This window comes from Symphalangus syndactylus, chromosome 11 (genome assembly GCF_028878055.3).
Source record: "Symphalangus syndactylus isolate Jambi chromosome 11, NHGRI_mSymSyn1-v2.1_pri, whole genome shotgun sequence".
In the NCBI taxonomy this organism is placed as follows: domain Eukaryota; kingdom Metazoa; phylum Chordata; class Mammalia; order Primates; family Hylobatidae; genus Symphalangus; species Symphalangus syndactylus.
In genome coordinates this window covers 53,988,247-54,010,951 of record NC_072433.2, presented here as the reverse complement: position 1 = coordinate 54,010,951, position 22,705 = coordinate 53,988,247, and the positions used below count along the sequence as shown (strand labels likewise).

At 57.9% G+C, this 22,705-nt stretch overlaps 2 protein-coding genes across 6 annotated transcripts; both read left to right on the top strand.

Moving 5' to 3' along the window:
* The first annotated feature begins 827 nt into the window (after window positions 1-827).
* Window positions 828-7,353, top strand: PRR14 (proline rich 14). Of its 3 annotated transcripts, none has more exons than XM_055298816.2 (13): window positions 958-1,755; window positions 2,532-2,603; window positions 2,724-2,892; window positions 3,184-3,273; window positions 3,658-3,779; window positions 3,851-4,040; window positions 4,309-4,352; window positions 5,169-5,278; window positions 5,568-6,156; window positions 6,293-6,362; window positions 6,444-6,535; window positions 6,810-6,881; window positions 6,972-7,353. In XM_055298816.2, the coding sequence occupies exons 1-13, from the start codon at window positions 1,640-1,642 to the stop codon at window positions 7,249-7,251; spliced, it is 2,016 nt and encodes a 671-aa protein (XP_055154791.1). In that variant the 5' UTR covers window positions 958-1,639; the 3' UTR covers window positions 7,252-7,353. The 3 variants fall into 3 exon arrangements, with proteins under 3 accessions (XP_055154792.1, XP_055154791.1, XP_055154793.1); XM_055298818.2 differs by lacking the exon at window positions 958-1,755 and adding an exon at window positions 1,926-2,076; XM_055298817.2 differs by lacking the exon at window positions 3,184-3,273 and having other exon boundaries at window positions 828-1,755.
* A 1,990-nt stretch (window positions 7,354-9,343) lies between these two features.
* On the top strand, window positions 9,344-21,738 carry FBRS (fibrosin). Of its 3 annotated transcripts, XM_055298807.2 has the most exons (18): window positions 9,344-10,902; window positions 11,188-11,367; window positions 12,105-12,140; window positions 12,229-12,258; window positions 13,337-13,385; window positions 13,476-13,776; window positions 15,129-15,430; window positions 15,629-15,834; window positions 15,949-15,993; window positions 16,221-16,316; window positions 16,553-16,621; window positions 17,425-17,454; window positions 17,831-17,902; window positions 18,232-18,349; window positions 18,454-18,534; window positions 19,475-19,558; window positions 19,690-19,897; window positions 19,998-21,738. In XM_055298807.2, exons 1-18 carry the CDS (start codon window positions 10,444-10,446, stop codon window positions 20,578-20,580), a joined length of 2,949 nt encoding a protein of 982 aa, XP_055154782.1. In that variant the 5' UTR covers window positions 9,344-10,443; the 3' UTR covers window positions 20,581-21,738. The 3 variants fall into 3 exon arrangements, with proteins under 3 accessions (XP_055154782.1, XP_063468850.1, XP_063468851.1); XM_063612780.1 differs by lacking the exon at window positions 12,229-12,258; XM_063612781.1 differs by lacking the exons at window positions 12,105-12,140; window positions 12,229-12,258.
* Window positions 21,739-22,705: the final 967 nt, after the last annotated feature.

The following is a 22,705-nucleotide window of genomic DNA, read 5'->3' as shown; positions in this document are numbered from 1 at the left end:
CAGAGATGCTGTAGTCCTGGAAGAACGTCTCTCTGCATGAGTCCTTAGGGACAGAGCTGGGGAGCCTCCATTTCCCACATAAGCTCTTCCCGATTATGCTCTTTCCATATCATCCCTTGTTTGTTTGTCTGTTTTGAGACGGTCTCTGTCGCCCAGGCTAGAGTGCAGTGGCACAATCATAGCTCACTGCAGCTGCGACCTCCCAGGCTCAAGAGAGCCTCCCACCTCAGCCTCCTGAGTAGCTGGGACTACAGGAGTGCGCCACCATGCTTGGCTTATTTTTTTGTATTTTTTTTTGTAGAGATGGGGTCTTGCCATGTTGGCCAGGCTGGTCTTGAACTCCTGGCCTCAAGTGATCTGCTATCTTCTGCCTCCCAAAGTGCTGGGATAACAGGTGTAAGCCACCACACCCGGCCATTTTATCACTTTCATCACTCAATCCCCTGAGAAAGAATTATGACACCTAAACCAGGAAGCACCTCTGCACCTTATCTCGGACCCAGGATTCTAGGCTTCATGGTCTCTCGTTCTGTTAAGAAAACAAAATAAGGACTGGTGCTGGGCGCTCACGCCTGTAATCCCAGCACTTTGGGACGCTGAGGCGGGAGGACTACTTGAGCCCAGGTGTTCAAGATCAGCCTGGGCAACATAGCGAGATCCTGCCTCAAATTAAAAAAAAAAAAATTAAAAAAGAAAAGAAGGACTGGTTTGGACCAGGGAATCTGGGGAAGGAGAAAGAGTGCAGACATGGGCTTTGGTTAAGCAGTCAGGGCAACTTCATAGTGCTGCAAGAAGCCACTACATGCCCACTTCCTCCCCACCAATAGCCCAGCTCCCGGTAAAAGGTCCATGACGCAGCTCCTACAAGCAGCTGCGTCCCACCCTGATCCCTTACTCCTCAGGACTATTTACACCTCCCCCATCATGCAGGCCCCTCTTGAGAGAGTGGTTCCTGAGAGCCGGGCCCCACGAGCAAGCCAAGGTATATTCTTGGCCTCCTGCAAAGACGCCCCCGTCCTATAGACCTCTGCGCGGACCGCTGGCACCCCCACTCTTCTAGGAAGAAGTAAGTAGGCAACACTCAGGGGAAGTCAAGCTCAGCGCCCCCAGTCTCCTCCCCACTTCGGCTCGGCCCCATCTCTCCAGGACAAGGCGCCAGCAACGGAGCCACAGGCCGCACCAGCCCGTCTTTGATCCTGGGTGTTCGGACTCAGGGCCTCCGCCACCCTCTCCTAAACTCGGACCCTGGGCCGTGGGAACCCAATTTAGGAACCCAAGAAGGTGCCGGAACCTTCCTCAAACGAGGCCACTCTAGGAAATTGGGAATTCCACATATCGTTAGCACTCAGTCGACGTTTATTGGCCTAAGAACGAAAGAACCGGAAGATGCCCTTAAAAAACGTGGCAGCACTCTAGCTTCAATCGGTTGCCTCAACATCTCAAGAAACCTGGCATTGTATATGGCCCTCAAAAGATGACGCCACCCGGTCCACTACGGTTCAACGAGGACTAAGACATCTGCCCTCAACCATCATGGCGGCGCCACTCAGTTTGGCTTCGTGCCCCTAGGGATGATGGCCGCCAGGTGGCTTCACTTAGTTTCTCACCACTCCGGAAGACGGGGACCGGCGATTGGGCGATGTCCAGAGGCTCCGAGAAGAAGGCCATCGGCGGTTGGGCAGCGTTGGGTAAGCTTGGTTTTAAAGGAGCCAGAGGTGGGAGCTGCGGAAGACCCGGGATCCACGGGAGGCGGCGGTGAGCAGCGCTTGGGGGAGGGCAAGGAGTGGCAGGAGAGAGGGCGGGAGTGGGGGCGGGGAAGGAAACTTCTGAACCATCTGGTCCCGGGCCGGGGGAGACCGCTGGGCGGGGACGCGAGGAGGGAGGGGGCGTCTGTGGGCGGGACCTCCCGGGATTGGAGTGAAGGGGGTATCTGCTTGACAGTGGATCCCTGGGGATCTACGCTGAGTTCGGAGATGCTCCAGCTCGGGCCGCCCCTGTCTGAGCGGAGCTTTGCGGCGCTGAAGCTTACAGGGGAAGGAGAAGCCTCGCCCGGCGTCTGATTGGCGGAACCGCGCTGTAGGATTCTTTCCTCAGGGATCCAGTCTAGGGGATCTGGTGGGATGGAGGGTCGTCGATGTGTGGAGTATTGCTTTGGAGTCCTCGGCTACCCGCTGGGAGAGGAGGATCGCAGAGGGATCCAGCGGAAATAGCCTCCCAGGACCGGGATCCCCGTGGATCCCGGGGCATAATCTGCAGGGACAAAGGCCTCGGGAGGCTCAGGCCGAGGGAGAACTGGGGCCGCTGCATTCTGGGTTCTGGCGGCAGGTGCCAGGCAGGGCGCGAGTGATCCGCTGATCGAGGCGGTGGCAGCGGGAGGACACCCGCTCCGGGCGACCGGCCGGGGGCGCCCTTTCGCGCCCCAGGGCTGCGGCCGCTGGGCTACGGGGAGCCGCGGGAGGACCATGAAGGGCGGAGCCCCAGGGAAGGGGCCGGCCCTCACCCCTCGCTCCCCCGCTCCCCCCTTACCCCAGGCCGCAGCCTGGGATTCCCCAGGGACCCCCCGGAGCCGCCGCGTCTCCCATGGACTTGCCCGGGGACTCCAGGTGAGAGCGCACCCGGCCCGCCTGTCTTGACCCCGGGAGATGGGGATCCTGGCGACCGTGCCGGGAAACTACAGAGCCAGCGACAGGTTCGGGCGACCGTCCTCTGCTTTCACCCTCCAGCCCGCCTGGCCAGCCGCGTCTGTGCCGCCAGCCTCTGACTCGAGCATTATGGAGAGCCAGGAGCCCGAAACGGCCGAGGCTGCAGCTCCCGGGGGCCCCTTCTCCCTTGGAAAAGGCCTCTCGGCGGGTCCTGGCCGTGGTGCTGGAAGATGTCATGGCTGTTCACATGGTGAGCCCCCTGAACCGAGAGACCCTTTATTCCCCCATGATTTTCCTCACTACCAGACTCGGGCCAGATCCCTGCTGAGGATAACTGAAGTCCAAATCCATCATTGTTGTACCTAGCCCTCAGGCAGCCTCCCTTATGCTAGAGTCCTGCTTGGCTCCCACTTACTCCAACCTAGAATTGGGCAGTGCCTGTTCCCCCCACCAACGATTTTGGGCTGGAACCACATCCCTCTAACTCTGAGAAACTCTTCTGCTTTTTTTTTTCTATCTTTTTTTTTTTTTTTTTTTTTAGAGACAGGGTCTTGCTATGTTGCACAAGCTGGTCTCAAACTGTCATCAAGCGATCTTCCCATCTCTGCCTCCCAAAGTATTGCGATTACAGGCATGAGCCACGGTGCCGGTCTGAAACTCTTCTCCTTTCTTCCCAGCCCAGCCTCCTTAGGAAGCAGGCTGAGGTCTTTGACTCCACTGCACAGATAAGAAAAACTGTGGCCCAAAAAAGGCAGTGACCCACCCTAGCTCACCCTGTCTTTTTCATTTCTCTAAACATCGTGGATGAGATTACCCAGGTCCCACACCTGCAGTTTAGGACTCTTAATATCTGGCCCCTAATTCAGTCCAATTCAGCTCTTCTCTTGGGATCCGAGTGAATTCTAGCCCCAATCTCTGTTATGTTTGTGGCTCAGGGCTCTGTTAGGCACAGGGAGACCTTGTCCCGTCCAGCCTCATTCTATCACCTTGCTCTTGACACCTCTTTCTCTTCCAGGTCCCCGTGGTGCCCTCAAAGGAGACCTCCATCCCACGGCACCACAGCTACCGTCAGGATCGTGTCCACAGGCAGCCGCCTGCCTCACCACCCCGGCAGGCCAGGTGGTCCTCGCAGGCCAGGTAAGCATGGCAGGATGGGGGTACGCCGAGGGCCCAGCTGAGCCATTTTAATCTTCCTGTTCCCTCGCTAGGCCTCCCGACCCTCTGTGTTTGTGTCGCGAGCCCTTGAGCCGCATCCACCGGACCTCTTCCACCCTGAGGCGGCGATCAAGGACAACCCCTGGCCCAGAGGAGGGCCCTTCACAAAAGGTGGACCGGGCCCCCCAGCCCACCCTGGTGGTGATGCTGGAAGACATTGCCAGTCCTAGACCCCCAGCGGAGGTATGGGAACTGCGAGTACGGATGTCAAGGGTTCTGCTGGGTTCCAGCAGGGATAGAAGAAGGGTAGGAGGCCTGAGTCTTAGGTGGGTTTTTCTTGGGGTAAGGAGGATGGCATTTTAGATGGCAGACACTGCCTGAGCAAAGACTATATATATAAAAACGTCCTTGGCGTGAAACCAAGCAGGTATCCGGGAACTGAAAGAGTCAGGATGTGGGGCACTAAGGAGGCTTCCCTGCCTCCCCACAAACATCCCCTATTTTTATCCAGGGCTTCATTGATGAGACCCCCAACTTCATCATCCCAGCACAAAGGTGAGAGGGCTGGAGTAGGGATTATCAAAGGATCCAGGCAACAGCCATCATCCAGGTAGCCAGAGCTAGGGGCATCGGGACTGATTGATCCAATCCTTCCTTGTGGCACCTTAAAAAGCCTTAAGGGGCCGGGCACGCTCATGCCTAATGCCAGCACTTTAGGAGGCCAAGGCAGGAGAATCGCTTGAGCCAGGGAGTTTGAGGCCAGCCTGGGCAACCACATCACTGTGGCCATATCTCTACAAAACGTTTTGTTTATTTATTTGTTTGTTTTTGAGACGGAGTTTTTGCTCTGTTGCCCAGGCTGGAGTGCAATGGTGCGATCTCGGCTCACTGCAACCTCCGCCTTCCGGGTTCAAGCGATTCTCCTGCCTCAGCCTCCTGAGTAGCTGGGATTACAGGCATCTGCCACCATGCCCAGCTAATTTTTATATTTTTAGTACAGACGAGGTTTCACCATGTTGGCCAGGCTCTTGAACTCCTGACCTCAGGTGATCCACCCACCTCGGCCTCCCAAAGTGCTGGGATTACAGGCGAGAACCACCATGCTCAGAAAAAATATTGTTTTAAATTAGTTGGATGTGGTGGTCCATGCATGTAGTTCTAGTCACTTGGGAGGCTGAGGTGGGAGGATTGCCTGAGCCCAGGAGTTCGAGGCTGCAGTGAGCTGAGATTGTGCCCCTGCACTCCAGCCTGGGCCACAGAGCAAGGCTCTGTCTCAAAACAAAAAGAGGAAGCTTTAAGGGATAGGGGAGTTGCTGGCTCAGGTGGGATACCTGGAAGTTCCCCTAGCCTTTACCTTCCCCTTCACCCCAGAGCTGAGCCCATGAGGATAGTTCGCCAGCCAACACCTCCACCCAGGGACCTAGAACCCCCATTCCAGCCATCTGCTCTGCCTGCAGACCCTCCGGAGAACCCACCACCAGGTAAGGACTTGGGTAGAGATCGGATGAGACTTCAGGGTCTGGAACATCCTAGTTGAGCTTGGAAGTGTCAGGTACAGAGGTGGGGATAGGGCTTAAACTGCCTCCCAGGGCAGGGCTTGGTATATGAAGATGGGATGTCGATGTCAGAGGCTTGAAGTTCAATTCTTAAATGCAGAACTTAGTGTTTTAAGGGTGGGCTAATTCCCCTGTGCACAAAGTTGAGCATGTGGGGAGGGGCTGAGACACTGCAGCCAAGGAATATCCACCTGTGACCCTCTCCTTTCCTCAGCCCCAGATCCTGCTCTGGAGCTCCCATCCACCCCACCACCGTCCAGCCTTTTACGCCCCCGCCTCAGTCCCTGGGGCTTGGCCCCGCTCTTCCGTTCCGTCCGCTCCAAGCTGGAGAGCTTTGCTGACATCTTCCTCACGCCCAACAAAACCCCACAGCCCCCACCCCCGTCCCCCCCAATGAAGCTGGAGTTGAAGATCGCCATCTCAGAGGCCGAGCAGTCTGGGGCTGCTGAGGGCACTGCGTCTGTCAGCCCCCGGCCCCCAATCCACCAGTGGCGGACTCAGGACCACAATACCCCAGCACCTCTCCCTAAGCCCTCTCTGGGCCGAAGCTACTCCTGCCCTGATCTGGGGCCCCCTGGCCCAGGTACCTGCACCTGGCCACCTGCTCCACCCCAACCAAGCCGGCCACGGCCGCGGCGGCACACTGTGGGTGGTGGGGAAATGGCCCGAGCCCCGCCACCCCCTCGGCCCTGTCTCCGGAAAGAGGTCTTCCCTCTCGGAGGAGTGGGAGCCTCCCCTTCTCTCGCCACATCTTGCTCGTCCACGGCATCCACTTCCTCCTTCTCCGAACCAGCAGAACCCAGGTAGTGCTCTCAAAAAACCCCCTTGAAGTCTGGCCGCAGCCTGGTCCCAGCCTCCTTCCCTGAGTATCCAGTGGGCAGGAGACGGGGGATAATGCAGTGAATCCTGTTTGTCCCTGAGCCTTGACCTTCTTGGCAGGTTGGGTTCAACCAAAGGGAAGGAGCCAAGAGCCTCAAAGGACCAGGTGCTTTCAGACCCTGAGACCAAGGTAGGCAGTCAGATCGGGTAGAAGAGACTAGTGGGGGCCTGAGCCCATGTCACTCTTTCATCCTCTGCCCCATTTTTGCAGACCATGGGAAAGGTTTCTCGATTCAGAATACGCAGAACACCAGCCCGTCCTCAGCTAAACCTTACACCAATGGGACTGCCTCGACCAATCAGGTGAGGGGCTCACTGGGCATTGAGCAGTCTTGGCCAAACAGATGCAGGCTTATGTCCCCTGAAGTACAGCTTTGTCTCCCCTCAGGGAGCACAGTCCAGCCTGGAGGATTCAATTCGGTGTGGGGATGGTTTGTGCTCAAAATTGCCTGTCTGCCTTATGTAGCACTCCTGGCCCTGACATGTCCCAGAAACTGAAATACAGACCAGGCCTTACCTGTCCCTTCAGGCCCCACTGGCCCAACGTTTCTCAGTGGCCTCTGCTCTTTGCTCACAGGTTGAACAAGAAGGAGTTCAGCTTGGAAGAAATTTACACCAACAAGAATTACCAATCACCCACAACCAGGAGGTGAGACATTTGGAAGGCTTGAGGGTGACAGAGGGAAATCTGGAGCTGTGGGGCACCCTGATAACCAGCTCCTCTCCCTGCCTTGTTCAGGACCTTTGAGACCATCTTCGAGGAACCCCGGGAGCGCAATGGGACTCTGATTTTCACCAGCTCAAGGAAGCTCCGGCGGGCTGTGGAATTTCGGGACAGCAGCCTTCCTCGATCACGAAGGCCGTCCCGTGGGGTCCGGGCTGCAGGGGGCAGGACTGTTCCTCCCAGTGTGGCCCCCAGCCCTGATGTGGGCCCCCTGCTCCAGCAGCGGCTGCAGGAGCTAGATGCCTTGCTCCTGGAGGAAGAAACAGTAGATCGGGAGCAGCCCCACTGGACCTAGGTGCCCCATCTGTTGGTCATCCATCCTGAAGGGACGGGAAACCTCCCAGGCAGTTATTTTTTTTTCTCTATATTTCTAGTAAAGTTTTCGATATGTTTCTGATTCTTTTGTATCTCTAGCTAAGTTTAAGATTGATTTGGCTGATGTTTCTACGTTGGCCCCCAAAGGTCTGGGAACTGGGGCTGGTGCCAGAGATGGTGACAGGGGTTGGGTACAGAGTACAGGGAGGGGGTGAAGTGGTCACTTGACTGATAGGTAAATAGATAGATAGATAGACAGATAGATAGACAGACAGACAGATAGATATAGATGGAGTTTCACTCATGTCACTCAGGCTGGAGTACAATGGCACGATCTTGGCTCACTGCAACCTGTCTCCCGCATTCAAGCGATTCTCCTGCCTCAGCCTCCCAAGTATCTGGGACTACAGGTGTGGGCCACCACACCCGCTAATTTTTGTATTTTTAGTAGAAACTGGGCTTCACCATGTTGGCCAGGCTGGTCTCGAACTTCTGACCTCAGGTGATCCGCCTGCTTTGGCCTCCAAAGCTGGGATTACGGGCATGAGCCACCATGCCCGGCCTAGAGATAGTCTCTTGATTAGAGGATTCTCCTGTGTGGAGGGACACTTCTGAATCAGTGCCAGATGATTCTGTGACCTTAGACCCTGGTCTGGGTTCTCCCAATTCATTTATATCAAGGAGACTGAAAGGCCTATAGTGGGTCAAGGCCTTGAAGATAAAGATGGCCCTGAATTCCTGCTAACATGCAGGCGAGGACCTGCTGCTGGATTCAAGAGCTACGGCTAGGCCAGGTGCAGTGGCTTACGCCTGTAATTCCAGCACTTTGGGAGGCCGAGGCAGGTGGATCACAGGAGGCTAGGAGTTCGAGAGCAGCTTGGCCAACATGGTGAAACCCCATCTCCACTAAAAATACAAAAATTAGCTGGGCATCTTGGTGCGTACCTGTAATCCCAGCTACTCAGGAGGCTGAGCCAGAAGAATCACTCGAACCCGAGAGGCAGAGGTTGTAATGAGCTGAGATCGCACCACTGCACTCCAGCTTAGGGGACACAGCCAGACTCTGTCCCCCCAAAAAACAAAAAAAGAGCTAAGAGTAATGGGCCATAATGAAGCACTCACGACGACTGCCATAGGTGCTTGACCTGTACATGTCCCTGCGACAGGGAATTAGTCATTTTATGGACGAGAAAGCAAGGTAGGCATGTCAGCGCGCTGTCCACTTTTAAAACGGTAATCCGGGCAACCGGAGGCCAGAAATGGCTTTCTCTTTTTTTTAAGCCAATAGCATTGAGCAGTGGGGTGCATCTTTCATAACTGAGAGGCATCACAGGGCAGTGGCTGAACATAGACGTGGCTAGGAGACTACCAGCCCGTCTGTGCGCGCATTCCTTTCCGTCCCAGTAAAATGGGGCTGACAGCATCTCCTTCGTGGAATTATTACCAAACGCGGTCACAGACGCGGAGAAGCGCTCATGCAAGTGCAAGGCGTTTTCGAATTGCTAGCACTCGGGACCGCTGCCAGCAGCCGCGCCTGGAAGGGACGCGGCTGCCTGTTCCTGCGCCCGGCGCGGGCACAGCACGCGGCCGCTCGGGCCACCCCGGGCCGCGGAACGACCCGCGACCAGCCAGCCTGACAGCGGCGCCGCCACGCGCGTGCGCGAGACGCCGGGCTGTCTGTGGGCCGCGCCGAGCGGCGGAAAGGCGGCGATAACTTAACTGGCTGTAGAACGGAACCTCTCGCAGCCGCGCGCCCCCCGGCGGCCAACCGCCCCCAACGCCTCAGGCCCCGCGTCTCCGCCCCTCGCCTGACGCCATCAGGAGACTGGCCAATAAACAAACAGCAGGAAGAGGCGGGGCCCTGGGGGAACCGCCCCAAACACCTACTTCTAACCAGTCGAGTCACAAGACTGGGAGAAGGGCGGAGCCAATCTGACGTAACCCAATCCAAGATTTGAGGGTGGTTACATGCACCCACCCCCTCGGGTTTGGCTCCGCCCCTCGTCTTGACGTAGCCCTCCCAGCCTATCAGCGACTGCACCCGTGGGGGGTGAGGGGAAGGGGGCGGAGAGTGGGAGGAGGCCGAGAGAGGAAGGAGGCGTAGGCTGAGGAGGAAGAGGGAGGAGGGGCAGGGAAGTCCTGGCGGAGAAGCGCCCTAAGACTCCAAAGGAGACAACAGGAGTTTGCGCTGGATCTCCCACGCTGCCCATCGGCCGTTCCGGATCCCCTAAGGCCCAAGTCGGACAGAGACGGAGGAAAGGAGGAAGAGACTTTTCTGTCGGCGGACAGAGGAGCCGTACCCGTCACCGTTGCCTCACATCCGGGGCTTTGGAGGGCTGGCCTCGCGGCCCCGCCCCGCCTCGCGCCTTTCATGGCGACCGGAGGCGGAGGCTGGAGGAGCTGGGCCCGGAGGAGGCCCCTTTAAATCTCCTTAAAGGGGTGGCCACTGAACTCGGCGGACTCCAACGCCAGCCTTAAAGGGGAAGCCGCCGAACAGACGCTGACAAATTGAGAACTGTGCCGTTGGGAGAACTGGGGCGAGTGGGGTTTTTCTTTACCTCCTCCTCCCCCACACGCAAGAAGTCTTTTAAATTCAACTTAAAGGGGAAGTGGCCGCTTGTGGAGGACTAGAAACTAACTCCGAGCCCTTAAAGGGACGGCCTGCTGTTTGAAGGACCCTGGACTCCTTAAAGGGGTGGCCTCTTTGAGCCGGAGGACTTGAGACACTTTTAAAGGGGAGGTCTGCGTTTCGGGGCGAGCTTTCGGCCCCTTTTAAAGGGGTGGCCCTTCCTCTTCCTCGGGGAGACTTGCCTCGACCCCTGGCAGGGGGCGGCCACCGCACTAGGCCGCCGGACACTGTCGGGTCGTCTTAAAGGGGCCGGGAGCTGGACAACTTGGGGCCTCGCCTTAAAGGGACGGCCGCCCCGTTTTCGCCGTCGCGGCCCCGCCGAGCCCGCAGGGGGGGCCCTCGGGCTTGTCGCCCCGGGGGCGGCGCCGGCTCCCCGGGCCGTGGCCTTGGGGCAAGCTCGGGGCCAGCAGATCCGGCTTTAAAGGGGAAGCCGTGGCCCTCTCGTCCCTGTGCAGCCGCCAGCGCCGCGCCTGCGACCCCGGGCCTGCGGACAGGCCGCTTCGGGCCCCGCCGCCTCCGGATGCGGCGCTGAGGGTGGTCGCCATGGAGACGGCAGCGGCCGCGGCCCCGGGCCCGGGCTGGGCAGCGGAGGGGGAGCGCCGACGGCGGCGCTGCTCGCGCCGAGACCGAGACCGGGAGCAGCGGCGCCGCCGAGGTCCAGGCGGCGACGCGCCCCGGGCCCTGTTGGCCGCCCCGCGTGGCTCCTCGTCCTCGTCGTCGCCGCCGCCGCCCGCCAGGCCTTGGTCGTCAGCTTCGTCTGGAGAGCGGCCTGGGGGCCCGAGACGCCGGCGGCCCCGTCCGAGACCTCGACCCCCGCGACCCCGAGCTCGGAAGCGGCCTGCCGGCTCGGGCAGCCGCGGGGAGGAAGAGGAGGAGGAGGAGGAGGAGGGGGGCGCAGACGACGGGGAAGCCGAGGAGGAGCCTGAGGAGGAGGAAGAGGAGGAGGAGGACTTGATCGATGGCTTCGCCATCGCCAGCTTCGCCACCCTCGAGGCCTTGCAGGTGGGGCCTAATGGGGCTGGGGGGCTTTGGGGGTTTCCGAGGGGCAGCAAGGAGGGTTCAGTGCCCCTAGTGGGTGGAGTTGAGGGGGGAATGCTGGCACCCCAAACCAGAGCAACCGGCTCCTCTGGCCAGGTTTCTGCCCCGCCCTGGGGTGGGAGGAGGTAGAGCTTGCCTCTGGGGACCCGGTTTCCCGGCCCGAGGGGTACTTCGGCAGCCTGGTCACCCCTAGAGGGGTCGGGAGCTTGCCCTTTTCCATCCACCTCAGCTCCACCTCCTCCTCCACAGAAGGATGCATCTCTTCAGCCCCCAGAGCGATTGGAACATCGGCTGAAGCATTCTGGGAAGCGGAAGAGGGGGGGCTCCAGTGGGGCCACCGGGGAGCCAGAGGACAGCTCTGATCGAGAGCCTGGCCGGCCTCCTGGGGATCGGGCCCGAAAATGGCCCAATAAGCGGAGAAGAAAAGAGGTGAGCTTGTCCCTTGAAACTCTTTAGGCAGAATGTATTTCCCACAGCCCCGTTTTTCATCAGCAACGCCACTGCCCCTTGTAAACAGAGACCCCAGTCTCTAAGGGCAAAGAGGCAAGCAGGGCAAATTTGAGCCCTCACTCATCTGGGTCTGACAAAGGCCTGTTTGCAGTCAGGTGCACCTATTTTTGCCTGGTTCTGTGTCTACTTCAAACGTTTTGATAATTCAGAGAGGCGTCAAAGGAACTTAGTTGGGTCATAAATTAACTGTGGTCCCTGCCCTTCCTCGAGGTGGTGGCAGTCCAGCAGGAAAGAAATAGCCAGCAAGCAAACACCTAAACCTTAATTTGAGAAGCTACAGAAGACAAAGATGGGGAGAGATGCTACAGAAACCCACATGAGGAAGCCGCTTGTGCTGCCTGGGGGATGGGAGGAGAATTGTGGTTGGGGAAAGCCCCCTAGGATGTCTTAGTCAGGTCCTGAAGTATGGTCAGAAGTTTGCTGAGAAAAGACACGGGGAAAAGTTGTTTTGGGCAAGAGCACGAAGACGTGAGGACCCGGTGTATTTAGGGAATGGCGAGAGCACTGGGACCCGGGTGGGCAGTGGTGGGAAAAGCAACTGGAAGGAGAGGCTGAGAGTAGATCCTGGAGGCCCGTGAGCGCCCTGCTGGGAACTGCGACTTTCCCAGCCGCCTCAGCAGCCGCCTCCCTCACCTCTGGACTCTGGTCTTCCTCAGGCGTCCTCCCGTCACTCTCTGGAAGCTGGATACATAGTAAGTGCTATCCACCTGTCCTGGCCCCTCCCCACTCCACCCTGGGCCTCTTCCCTCTCGTGATACCTCTGTCTTTCCTTCTCCCCAGTGTGACGCGGAAAGTGATCTGGACGAGAGGGTGAGTGGGGCTAGAGCTTGGGTGGGCAGTGTCACTGCTTGTAAAAGGGACTGCAGCATAAAGGCCTTCTACGTGCAGCAGACAGCCTTCCCTTGAGTGAGAAACATGGCTTAGGTTGAGTCAGGATTAGGTTTTTGGGAGGAACGGGGTGGATTGGGAGGGTAAATGGCGTCATTTTTTCTTTTGGTGACTAGGGTTAGCTGACCAAGGAATGGAGGGTCCATGCTTTGGCATACTGTCCTTTCCAAAGCCCTTGAGCTACTTCTGGTTCTCCACAGAAACCCAGAGTGGCTGTGGCACTGAGATGGGCCTTCTGCCCATCTTAGAATGAAGATCTAGATTCAAGTCTGAGCAGAGACCACAGATAGAGTAGTGAGAACACTAAATCATTGTAGTCAGTGTAGGGACTCAGCCCATAAAGGTGTATTTGAGTTTATCCTTAGGGGCAATTTGCTTGTTGTGAGATAGTATGTTCTAAAAGTTAATGCTCTACCTATTGGGCCCGTGTAAGTAACTCAATTTGCGCTCCCTGATGTGTGTCTTGTTTTCGTTGCAAAAGTTGGCTGGATAGGACTGTGGTGAACCAGAGAGTTCTTGTCCATTTCCTTCATCCATCTCTATCTGTCTAGGCTGATTGTTGCTACCAGAACAGGGGGCCCATTCTTGAGGGAATCTGCAAGCCTGAGTTTTAATGAGGAATCTCCAGATTCTTAAATATCTGCAGTTGGTTTAAAACTTTTACCAGCGCTGGTGGACCAAATAAATCTGTAAGCCAGGGAGGCCTGTGGGCCAGCAGCTAGTGACCTCTGACGTTTTGGTTTGGTTTGCCTGCTTCTCTGCTGCTTCAACGCTGTCTCCATTTAGTCCTCCTGGCCTATCGGATTCTTAGGGTCAGCTACTCCACTCTGCTTTTTCTCCAGGCTCAGCCCCCTAGAGCTCAGTCTTTGATGGATCTCAGCTAAACTGAAGGAACAGACCTGCCACTACCACCTAGCAGCCTCCAGAGGCTATTTGGCCTTCCTGGGTGGAGGCCTGGCCCACCCACAACCTAACTCTATCCCTTGCCCTTCTTCCCTAGGTCTCCGATGATGACCTCGACCCATCCTTTACTGTCTCAACCAGCAAAGGTTTGTCCCAAGGTCTGGGGCTGGAGGCATGGGAGGGCAGTGGGGTGAGCATGAGCCTCAACTGAACATGTCTGCCATCCTGCCCCACAGCCTCGGGCCCCCACGGCGCCTTCAATGGGAACTGTGAAGCAAAACTCTCCGTGGTCCCTAAAGTGTCGGGCCTGGAGCGGAGCCAAGAACAGCCCCCGGGGCCCGACCCGCTGCTAGTGCCTTTCCCCCCAAAGGAGCCGCCGCCTCCACCGGTCCCTCGGCCTCCTGTCTCACCCCCTGCACCCCTGCCGGCCACCCCCAGTCTGCCACCCCCACCCCAGCCCCAGCTGCAGCTTCGGGTCTCACCCTTCGGCCTCCGCACTTCTCCGTATGGCAGCAGCCTGGACCTCAGCACTGGCAGGTGAGTGGTCTGGGGGGTTGATGCGGTCCAGAAGGGCCTGGTCAATTTGGTGGCGGGGACACAGGATGGTACCTGTGGGGTATGACTTGAAAAAGGATTCTGAGGCTGAAAAGTTTGAGAAAAACAAATGGAAAGAGATGACCGCAGACTTATTTGAGTCCGTTACACATTCCCGTGCAGGGGAATCCAGGCTGTGCTGTTTCCCAGTTGTATTTGCTGGTGAGAAGGTTTTTTCAGGCAGGCAAGTCTGCTCGGAATAGTGTTCTTTCGAACATACTTTGGGAAATGCTGACATGATGGTTAAGAGCGCTGGCTTTGGTGTCAGACCCAGATTCAAATTCTTGCTCTGACGCTTCCTGGCTGTGTGATTTTTGACAAGTCACTTAATCCCTCTGAGCCTCGATTTCCTCTTAATGTCAAATAGAATAATCATAGTACTTTCATCTTAAAGCTGTTGTGAGGATTAACTACGAGTGAATGCAGTGTTTCCCAAAGTGTGTACATTCAGCATCAGTGATATATGGGATGATTTCAGGTCTTACGTGAGTAAACTTAGAAAATAGTCCTGATTTAGCTTTTGTGAGCTTTAGAAAGCTGAGTGTCATGCCTCAGCCCCTTGATTTCACACGCGATTGCTTAGGGGGAGGCTAAGTTAAAAAAAAAAGAAATTGACTTGAGTTCTTAAAAGAAGTCATTGATGCAGTTCAGACGGTTACTGTGCTGGGCAGCAGTGGGGAAGGTGGCGTGGAATGTTGGAAACTTGGATTAGCTTTTAAAGCAGGTGCCAGCACTTGGCCTACAGCAGGTGCTCGCCACAGGGTAAGAACTATTGACACTTACTATTGATGCTCTCACTATTTTGTCACTGTCATTGTCATTGTTATTGAGAAAACTAAGGCTCAGAGAGGGGCAGTGACTTGCTCAAGGTCACCCCGGGCATTCATGGCAAGATGGGCCTAGAATTCAGGTCTCCTGACTCCCAGGCCAGGCCAGTGTGGTGCTGCTTCCACTGTTGTAGGGTGGGACCCCAGGTGGCTTGTTCTAATTAAGCGTCAACATGAATGATCTGTTCTGTGCTGTGGTTGAGTCAGAAAGGGAAAGTCATCTGGCCAGAGATGGCAGAGGCAGCTGTGTGGATGCAGAGACCTAGACAGGGAGAAGTGGGGGTTGCTGGGTGTGGGAGGCACCTCAGTCTGAGAACGGATTCCCTCGGAGGGGGCGGTCCTGGGGCCGGGTTCTGCCACCTCCCGTGTTGGAGAACCAGGGTCACTGTATCACCCAGGCTTCTGACCCCCTCCCGTCAGAGCTGGCACCTCCCAACCCCTCACTCATCTCCCCACTTCTCTCCCCAGCTCTTCACGGCCGCCCCCCAAGGCCCCGGCCCCTCCCGTGGCTCAGCCTCCCCCCTCATCATCCTCTTCGTCCTCCTCCTCCTCATCTGCCTCCTCCTCGTCCGCGCAGCTCACCCACCGGCCCCCAACGCCCTCACTGCCCCTGCCTTTGTCCACCCACAGCTTTCCCCCTCCCGGGCTGCGGCCCCCCCCACCACCCCACCACCCCTCCTTGTTCTCCCCTGGTCCCACCCTGCCCCCACCCCCACCCCTGCTGCAGGTGCCAGGGCACCCTGGGGCCTCAGCCGCTAACGCCCTTTCTGGTGAGTTTGGGGTCCTGGCTGGGGGGTGGGGGGCCATTGCCCCGGGCTCGGGCCCAGTTGGCTTTGGGGCACCTGGGCCTCAGCAGACAGCAGGGCTTGAGGAGGGAGCGGCTCGAGGCCAGAGGGAAGGCAGTCACCTGGGCCCAAGGAGGCTGATGTGGCGATAGCATTAAAGCCTTCTCCCGTCCCCTCCCACAGAGCAGGACCTGATCGGCCAGGACCTGAACTCTCGCTACCTGAATGCCCAGGGTGGCCCTGAGGTGGTGGGGGCAGGGGGCTCGGCCCGGCCCCTGGCCTTCCAGTTCCACCAGCACAACCACCAGCACCAGCACACCCACCAGCACACCCACCAGCACTTCACCCCTTATCCCCCAGGCCTGCTGCCACCCCACGGCCCCCACATGGTGAGCTCCTCATTGGGCCGGCGATGAGGCTCGGAGGCCTCAGGGGAGGGCATGGCTTCCGGGGGAAGGCCCGGGTCCCTGGCTGGCAGCTTACTCTTCCCTTCTCTTCCCTAGTTTGAGAAATATCCAGGAAAGATGGAAGGCCTTTTCCGACATAATGTGAGTGTGTGTGTGCGTGTGCATGTGGGGTGTGTGGTGTGGGCGTGGATGCGTCCATGCGTGTGACCCTGACTGCTGGGGTCCAGTCTTCAGCACAAAAGCAAGAGCCTTGAGCCTGGGACAGCTTCTCCGGGGGGCTTTAGGGTGGAGGCCCGTGGACTGACGGGCAGGCTGGACTTGGGCTGCGCCTCCACCCCCACCTGGACTAGTCCCCCTTCTCTCCACAGCCGTACACGGCCTTCCCTCCCGCAGTGCCCGGGCTGCCTCCGGGCCTCCCACCGGCCGTCTCCTTTGGCTCCCTGCAGGGGGCCTTCCAGCCCAAGGTGAGCTCCCAATCCAGACACCACCACCGCCTACCATCTTGACAAACCCAGACACGCCGGGTCCGAGCACCCTCCTCCCGTTCCCCAAAGTCGTGCCCATCCTCCTGCCCTGCCCTGCTGCACCCAGTTTTCTCCAAAGCCGTGATCCCTCCCTGCCCGGTGTCCCAGCTTGGTTCTGGACCCCTTTGTGCTTGGTGCCAGCTCTCCTGTCTGATCCCTCCACTGCCCTTTCCCAGAGCACGAACCCTGAGCTGCCACCACGACTGGGGCCGGTGCCGAGCGGGCTCTCCCAGAAGGGGACACAGGTGAGGGGGCCAAGGCAGGTCCTGGGGGAGCTGGAAGGTGTGTTGCGGGGAGAACAGAACTGACTCGAGGAGAGTGAACTGCTGATTCCTCCCTCGAGTTCACAATCGGGTGTTCCTAGGTGTCTAATAGAGGGAATTTCTGTAAATAGCTGGCATTCCCAGGCATGAGGAATGAGAGTTTCATGAGCTTGTCCCAGGAATAAGATGATTAGGACAGTGGTTTTTGTAGTGGTTTTCAAACTTTTTAATAAAGTCACAAAACACTTTTTTTCCAAATGACATCATACCAGGAAGCCCTGTTCGGAAAACAAAAGATAAGCTGCCCCTTGGTGAAGTGAGGAGAGCCAGAGCCTCCCTCCCCTTAGCACTTGCAGCAGCGTAGACCCCAGGGCTGCGGGAACATTGTAAAACGCACAGGACCAGTTTCCTACAGGGAAGACTAGGCCAGAGGTTTTCCAACTTCCTTCAAAGGCATTTTTCCTAAAGAAATCTTAAACAGACCGCCATACTCTAAAGTTGGCAATAGGATAGCTTCTCTGAGAAACCTGTCCTGCCTGCCCCCTCACCACCTGCAGCCTTCCAGCAGGGCACCTCCCTGGGGCTTGGTTCAGAAACCTTGTGCTGGAGGAGAGATGCCTAGACTGGGAGAGATGGGGAAAGGAGTTTGGGCCTGAGCAGGAAGGGTTTGAGGGAGTCCCAGTGTCTCAGGCATGTTGGGGGTGAGTGGATGCTGTGGAGATGGGAGGCGCCTGGCCCAGGACTCAGGTCTGAGTCGCCTCCCATCTCTCCTTTGCCATCCCCAGATCCCCGACCATTTCCGGCCACCTTTGAGGGTGAGTTATGTGAGGACTTCAGGCTGCATGAGGCTGGGGGCTGGTGTTAGCATGTTTGGCTAAGGGGGGGTTTGCTTGGGAATAAGTGAGAAGCCCAGAACATGGAGGCAGCCAGATGTGGAACAGCAGAGTGAGGGCTTTCAAGTTGCAGACCTGGGCTCAGATGGAACTGGCCATGGGACCTTGGGCAAGGCAGTTGATCTCTCTGAGCCTCAGTTTCCTAGGCTGTAAAATGAACCTAGTCATCCCTTGGTTGTAGGAATGATGAGTTAGGGATATTCTGTGGCGAGGCTGGGCCCAGAGCCAGGCCTGGAGTGGATGATGAGTGAACATTCTTTCCTTCCCTTTCCTTCTGGTCATCCTTCTGGGGCGGCAGAAACCAGGGAAGTGGTGTGCCATGCACGTGCGTGTGGCTTACATGATCCTGAGACACCAGGAGAAAATGAAGGTACTGGGGTCGGAGGGCTGGGGAGAGTGGGTCTCAGAGTTAGGGGAGGACTGAGCTCTGGGCATTGGCCCTCAACAAAGCTCAGCAGAATCTTGGCCAGAAACATTCTCTCCTGTCCCCCATCACTGCTGAACAGTTCTATGGCTGGCACCTTAGTTCTCTGGCTCATTAGAGGGCTGCTCAGAGAAGGCTCTGAGAGAGGCAGAAGATAGGCATCCAGGCCCCATCTGGGTGCCGGCCAGCCTTTGGAGGGGAACCACGGGTGAGAGAGCAAGATGGGGACCAGACCGGCTCCTCATGTACTGCCCCTCTCCCTGTGTCCCACACAGGGTGACTCCCACAAGCTTGACTTTCGGAACGACCTCCTGCCCTGCCTCCCGGGGCCCTATGGGGCCCTGCCCCCTGGGCAGGAGCTCTCCCACCCGGCCTCCCTCTTCACTGCGACTGGTGAGTCTGGCCAGCCCCCTCGGACCTGAGGTTCCCTGTCTATAGCCTGAGGCCCAGCTTGTGCCCACTCAGCCTTATCAGAATCTCCCACCTCTCTGCCCCAGGTGCCGTCCACGCTGCAGCCAACCCTTTCACGGCAGCTCCCGGGGCCCACGGACCCTTCCTGAGCCCCAGCACCCACATTGGTAAGAGCCAAGGGCGTATTGGGCAACCCAGGCTTTGTCCCTGACTTCCAAGAGATGGAAATCAGACCCAGCAGGCAGCTGGAATGCAGGATAGACCTGGTTCCACTTGCTTAGTGACCTTGGGCAGGTTACTCTACCCCCTCTGAGCCTTGATTTCCTCATCTGTAAAATGAGTAGGGAAGGGCAGGGCGACTTTAGTCTCTGCCAGCTGGAGCCCTGTCTCCCAGTAGCCAGTGGCAGGGGCAGTACGCCACCTGGAAGGGGAAGGTGGGGAGGCCGTGCTGGCCCAGGGGAGAGCTTGGCCACTGACTCCTAGGATCTTGGCAGGCTTCTTGGGGAGGTTTCACCTGGGTTTGGGTGGACAAGGAGGAGTTGAGCCTGGTGGCTTGGAGAAAGATGTTCCTGGTTGGGGACATGGTGACATTCCAGTGGCGGGATAGGTTAGTTGTTCTGTCTGGCTGTGTGACGCATGCATGAAGTTAGGGTCAGGTCGGGAAGGGCCCTGCATGTCAGGTGGGGGGAAACCAACAAGGTCTTCAGGCGAGTGGCTTGCTGCGGAGTGGAGATTTGCTGTGATGGGTCCAGGCGGCTGGTGTTGGGGAGTGGGGGAGAAGAGCGTGACTTCATGTCAAGGAAGCCCTGGGCTGGTACCGTTCCCTGGCTAGATGACCACTGGCAAGTCATTTCACCTCTCTGAGCCTGTTTCATCATCTTCAAGTGGGCATGATCCTAACCACCTCTTGGGCTTTTTGTGAGGTTAACCAACAGGGTGCCTGTCAAAGCTCAACACCTTCCTGGCCCAAGGAAGTGCTCAGCACACGGCTGCTGAAAGCAGGCAGCTGAGGACTCCAGGTGCCGCTCCTGCCTCTGCCCAGCCAGGCCTGGTGCCTGCTCAGCACCGGCTGCCCAGTGCTCTGACCACCCCCCTTTCCTCCCACAGATCCCTTTGGGCGTCCCACAAGCTTCGCCTCCCTGGCTGCCCTCTCCAACGGGGCCTTTGGAGGCCTGGGCAGCCCCACATTCAGTGAGTGCGGGTGCGGTGGGGTCGGGGGGCTGCGGCCATGGGGTGAGAGCTCAGGCGGGGGTCTGGGAGGAGGCCTGAATGGGGCCTCCCACTCCTGGCCCCTGTCACTCTCTGCTTCACCCTCTGCCCAGACTCCGGCGCCGTCTTTGCCCAGAAAGAAAGCCCAGGGGCCCCACCAGCCTTCGCCTCCCCACCGGACCCATGGGGCCGCCTGCACCGCAGTCCTCTGACCTTTCCTGCCTGGGTCCGGCCCCCTGAGGCCGCCCGGACTCCAGGCTCAGACAAGGAGCGGCCTGTGGAGCGGAGGGAGCCCTCCATCACCAAGGAGGAGAAGGACAGGTATGCCTCCCGCCCACCCCGCCCCTGCCCCGCCCCTGCCCCGCCCTCAGCTCCTGCTGCCCGTAGAGAACTTCATTCTCTCCCCATGCCTGCCCTCCAGGGACCTCCCCTTCTCACGGCCCCAGCTCCGAGTTTCTCCTGCTACTCCCAAGGCCCGGGCTGGTGAGGAGGGGCCTCGGCCAACCAAGGAATCCGTGCGGGTAAAGGAAGAGCGGAAGGAGGAGGCTGCCGCCGCCGCCGCCGCCGCTGCCGCCGCCGCCGCCGCCGCCGCCGCCGCAGCAGCAGCCACTGGGCCCCAGGGCCTTCACCTGCTGTTTGAGAGGCCCCGGCCGCCCCCGTTTCTGGGCCCTAGCCCACCAGATCGCTGTGCTAGCTTCCTGGAGCCAACTTGGTTGGCAGCACCCCCACGCCTGGCAAGGCCACCCCGCTTCTATGAGGCGGGTGAGGAGCTAACTGGACCCGGGGCCGTGGCCGCTGCCCGCCTGTATGGTCTGGAACCTGCTCACCCCTTGCTCTACAGCCGCTTGGCTCCTCCACCACCACCTGCTGCGGCCCCGGGAACCCCTCACCTTCTCAGCAAGACCCCGCCGGGAGCCCTTTTGGGGGCACCACCTCCGCTTGTGCCCGCCCCCCGGCCCAGTTCCCCACCTAGGGGCCCTGGCCCAGCTCGGGCTGACAGGTGAGGGGAAGGGGGGGGTCGGGGCAAAGCTCCATCTCCCCTTCCTTTAACCAGGTCCTAGGGCTGAGGTTTTAAGCCAGGGCTGGAGGGCAAAGGTCATAACCTTACCAGCCGCCTCTGAGGTCATGGAACCTGGGAACAGAAGCCTCAACCCCCATGAGACCAAGCATCACATGGAGTGTAGGGTCACCGGGAGAGCAGAGGTCACAGCCTCTAGAGAGGGAGAGAGGCATGTGCATGGGAGTGTGGCTCATATCAGGGGCCGTGGGGCCTCCTGAGGTACACCTTTGCCCCTCTAAGGGCCTCTAGGCCCTCGGCCTGCCTCCCCAAGGGCTCACTAAGCCAGAGGCCAAAGTGCCCCCTCCCCTTCACCTACCACCCAAGTCCTCATGCCCTCCGAGGGCTGGGGGAGGAGGGGCTCAAGGAAGGGGGGTTCCATGTACATATTTATCACCCCTTTCACATAGCCCCAAGACCTTTTGTACATTTTTACAGGGGTGCCCCTCCCAACAGTCCCCTTCCTGGTTAATTAAACCCTCAGACTGGTGCTGTGTTCCTAGCCTCTGGCCTCTGTGGGGGAGGGGGACTGCAGGGGGAAGAGCTGGGAAGGGACAGTCAGGCTTCTCCCTGGGAAGGTGGGGCCAGCAGGAGATGACCAACAGGGGGCGGGACCTGGGGACCTGGGCTGGAGGGAAGGGCAGAAGCTTCCTGCTTGGCTGACAGCTCTGGTTCCCCCAACATGTTCCCGTTCGCTCTGCCCCCACCCCCAAAGGCTCAGCCTCTAAATCTCAGACCACCACCTCTTAATGGCTCAGTCCCCCTCACCCCATTTCCAAGTGCCCCCAGGACTCCTGGGCCCTGCTTCCCTGAACCCTGTTCTCCAAAACCCTGCCCCAGGCTAAGGGTGGCCAGAGAAGGTCACCATGTACCACACACCAAAGAAGGGGGTCGGCCCAGGGGTGGGCGACACAGGCAGCTTCTTCAGCAGCCTCACGGCAGCAACCCCAGCCTTCCCAAAGCAGCAGGCGCCTCCAGGCTGGGGCCCAACCTAGAAGGCAGGGGTCAATCTAACAAAACCCTAACGTTGACTTTTTTCCCCGGTGGGGCATATTCTGTAACATGACTTGCGAATATTTATATAAAAATGAGTGTTACAATGAGACCCCCGGCTCCTCTTTGAGTGTGTGTGGGGTGGGTTGGACCAGGGTGGGGTGTGTGGGTCCTGGGGTAAGGGAGGGATGAGGACAGTACTGTCCATATCCTGCCAAGGTTTTCCTTCCTGCCATCCACTGGGCGAGTTGGTCTGCCACTTCTGGAGGGATGGGTTCGAGGGTTGGGCACTGAAGTTTTTCACATTGTTTTTCTGTAACCCAGGAATACATAGTATGTAGGATTCAAGCAACCCAGCAAGACACTGAGCAAAACATTAAATTTCTCCTTCACCTGCCAACCTTCCCAAGCCCCATCCCCTTCCCCCAGGTAACCGCTGTAAATCATTAGGTGTATATTCTTCAGGTCCTTTCTATGTGTTCAGGCACATGTCTGCACAGGCAGAGTATGCTAAAAAAGATCTATAATTTAAAATTTTTCTGGTTTTTGTTGAGTAATACATAGTCATTACAAAACCATTCAAACACAAATACAGAGCACGGAGGGAAAGTGCCCCATCATCCCACCTCTTGAGGATAACCACCGTTTTTTGTTTTGTTTTGTTTTGCTTTTTTGAGACAGAGTTTTGCTCTTGTTGCCCAGGCTGGAGTGCAATGGCGTCATCTCGGCTCACCGCAACCTCTGCCTCCCGGGTTCAAGTGATTCTCCTGCCTCAGCCTCCCGAGTAGCTGGGATTACAGGCATGCGCCACCACGCCTGGCTAATTTTGTCTTTTTTTTTTTTTTTTTTTTTTTTAATAGAGACAGGGTTTCTCTATGTTGGTCGGGCTGGTCTCGAACTCCCAACCTCAGGTGATATGCCCGCCTGGGCCTCACAAAGTGCTGGGATTACAGGCGTGAGCCACCGCACCTGGCAACCACTGTTAATTGTCAGGGAAATTCCTCCAGTTATTTTTCTAGCTACTACAGGTCACTGCAACAAAGCGAGGCACATGAATTTTTTCATTTCCTGGTGAACAT

Excerpts from the sequence above, each read along its gene's own strand:
- FBRS (XM_055298807.2), top strand. The coding sequence starts at position 10,444 with ATGGAGACGGCAGCGGCCGCGGCCCCGGGCCCGGGCTGGGCAGCGGAG. Across the intron at positions 12,141-12,228 it reads CTCTGGAAGCTGGATACATA|TGTGACGCGGAAAGTGATCT; the intron begins GTAAGTGCTATC and ends CCTTCTCCCCAG. Across the intron at positions 15,994-16,220 it reads AAGGCCTTTTCCGACATAAT|CCGTACACGGCCTTCCCTCC; the intron begins GTGAGTGTGTGT and ends TTCTCTCCACAG.
- PRR14 (XM_055298816.2), top strand. The coding sequence starts at position 1,640 with ATGTCCAGAGGCTCCGAGAAGAAGGCCATCGGCGGTTGGGCAGCGTTG. Across the intron at positions 3,274-3,657 it reads CCAAAGTATTGCGATTACAG|GTCCCCGTGGTGCCCTCAAA; the intron begins GCATGAGCCACG and ends TTTCTCTTCCAG. Across the intron at positions 6,363-6,443 it reads TTTCAGACCCTGAGACCAAG|ACCATGGGAAAGGTTTCTCG; the intron begins GTAGGCAGTCAG and ends CCATTTTTGCAG.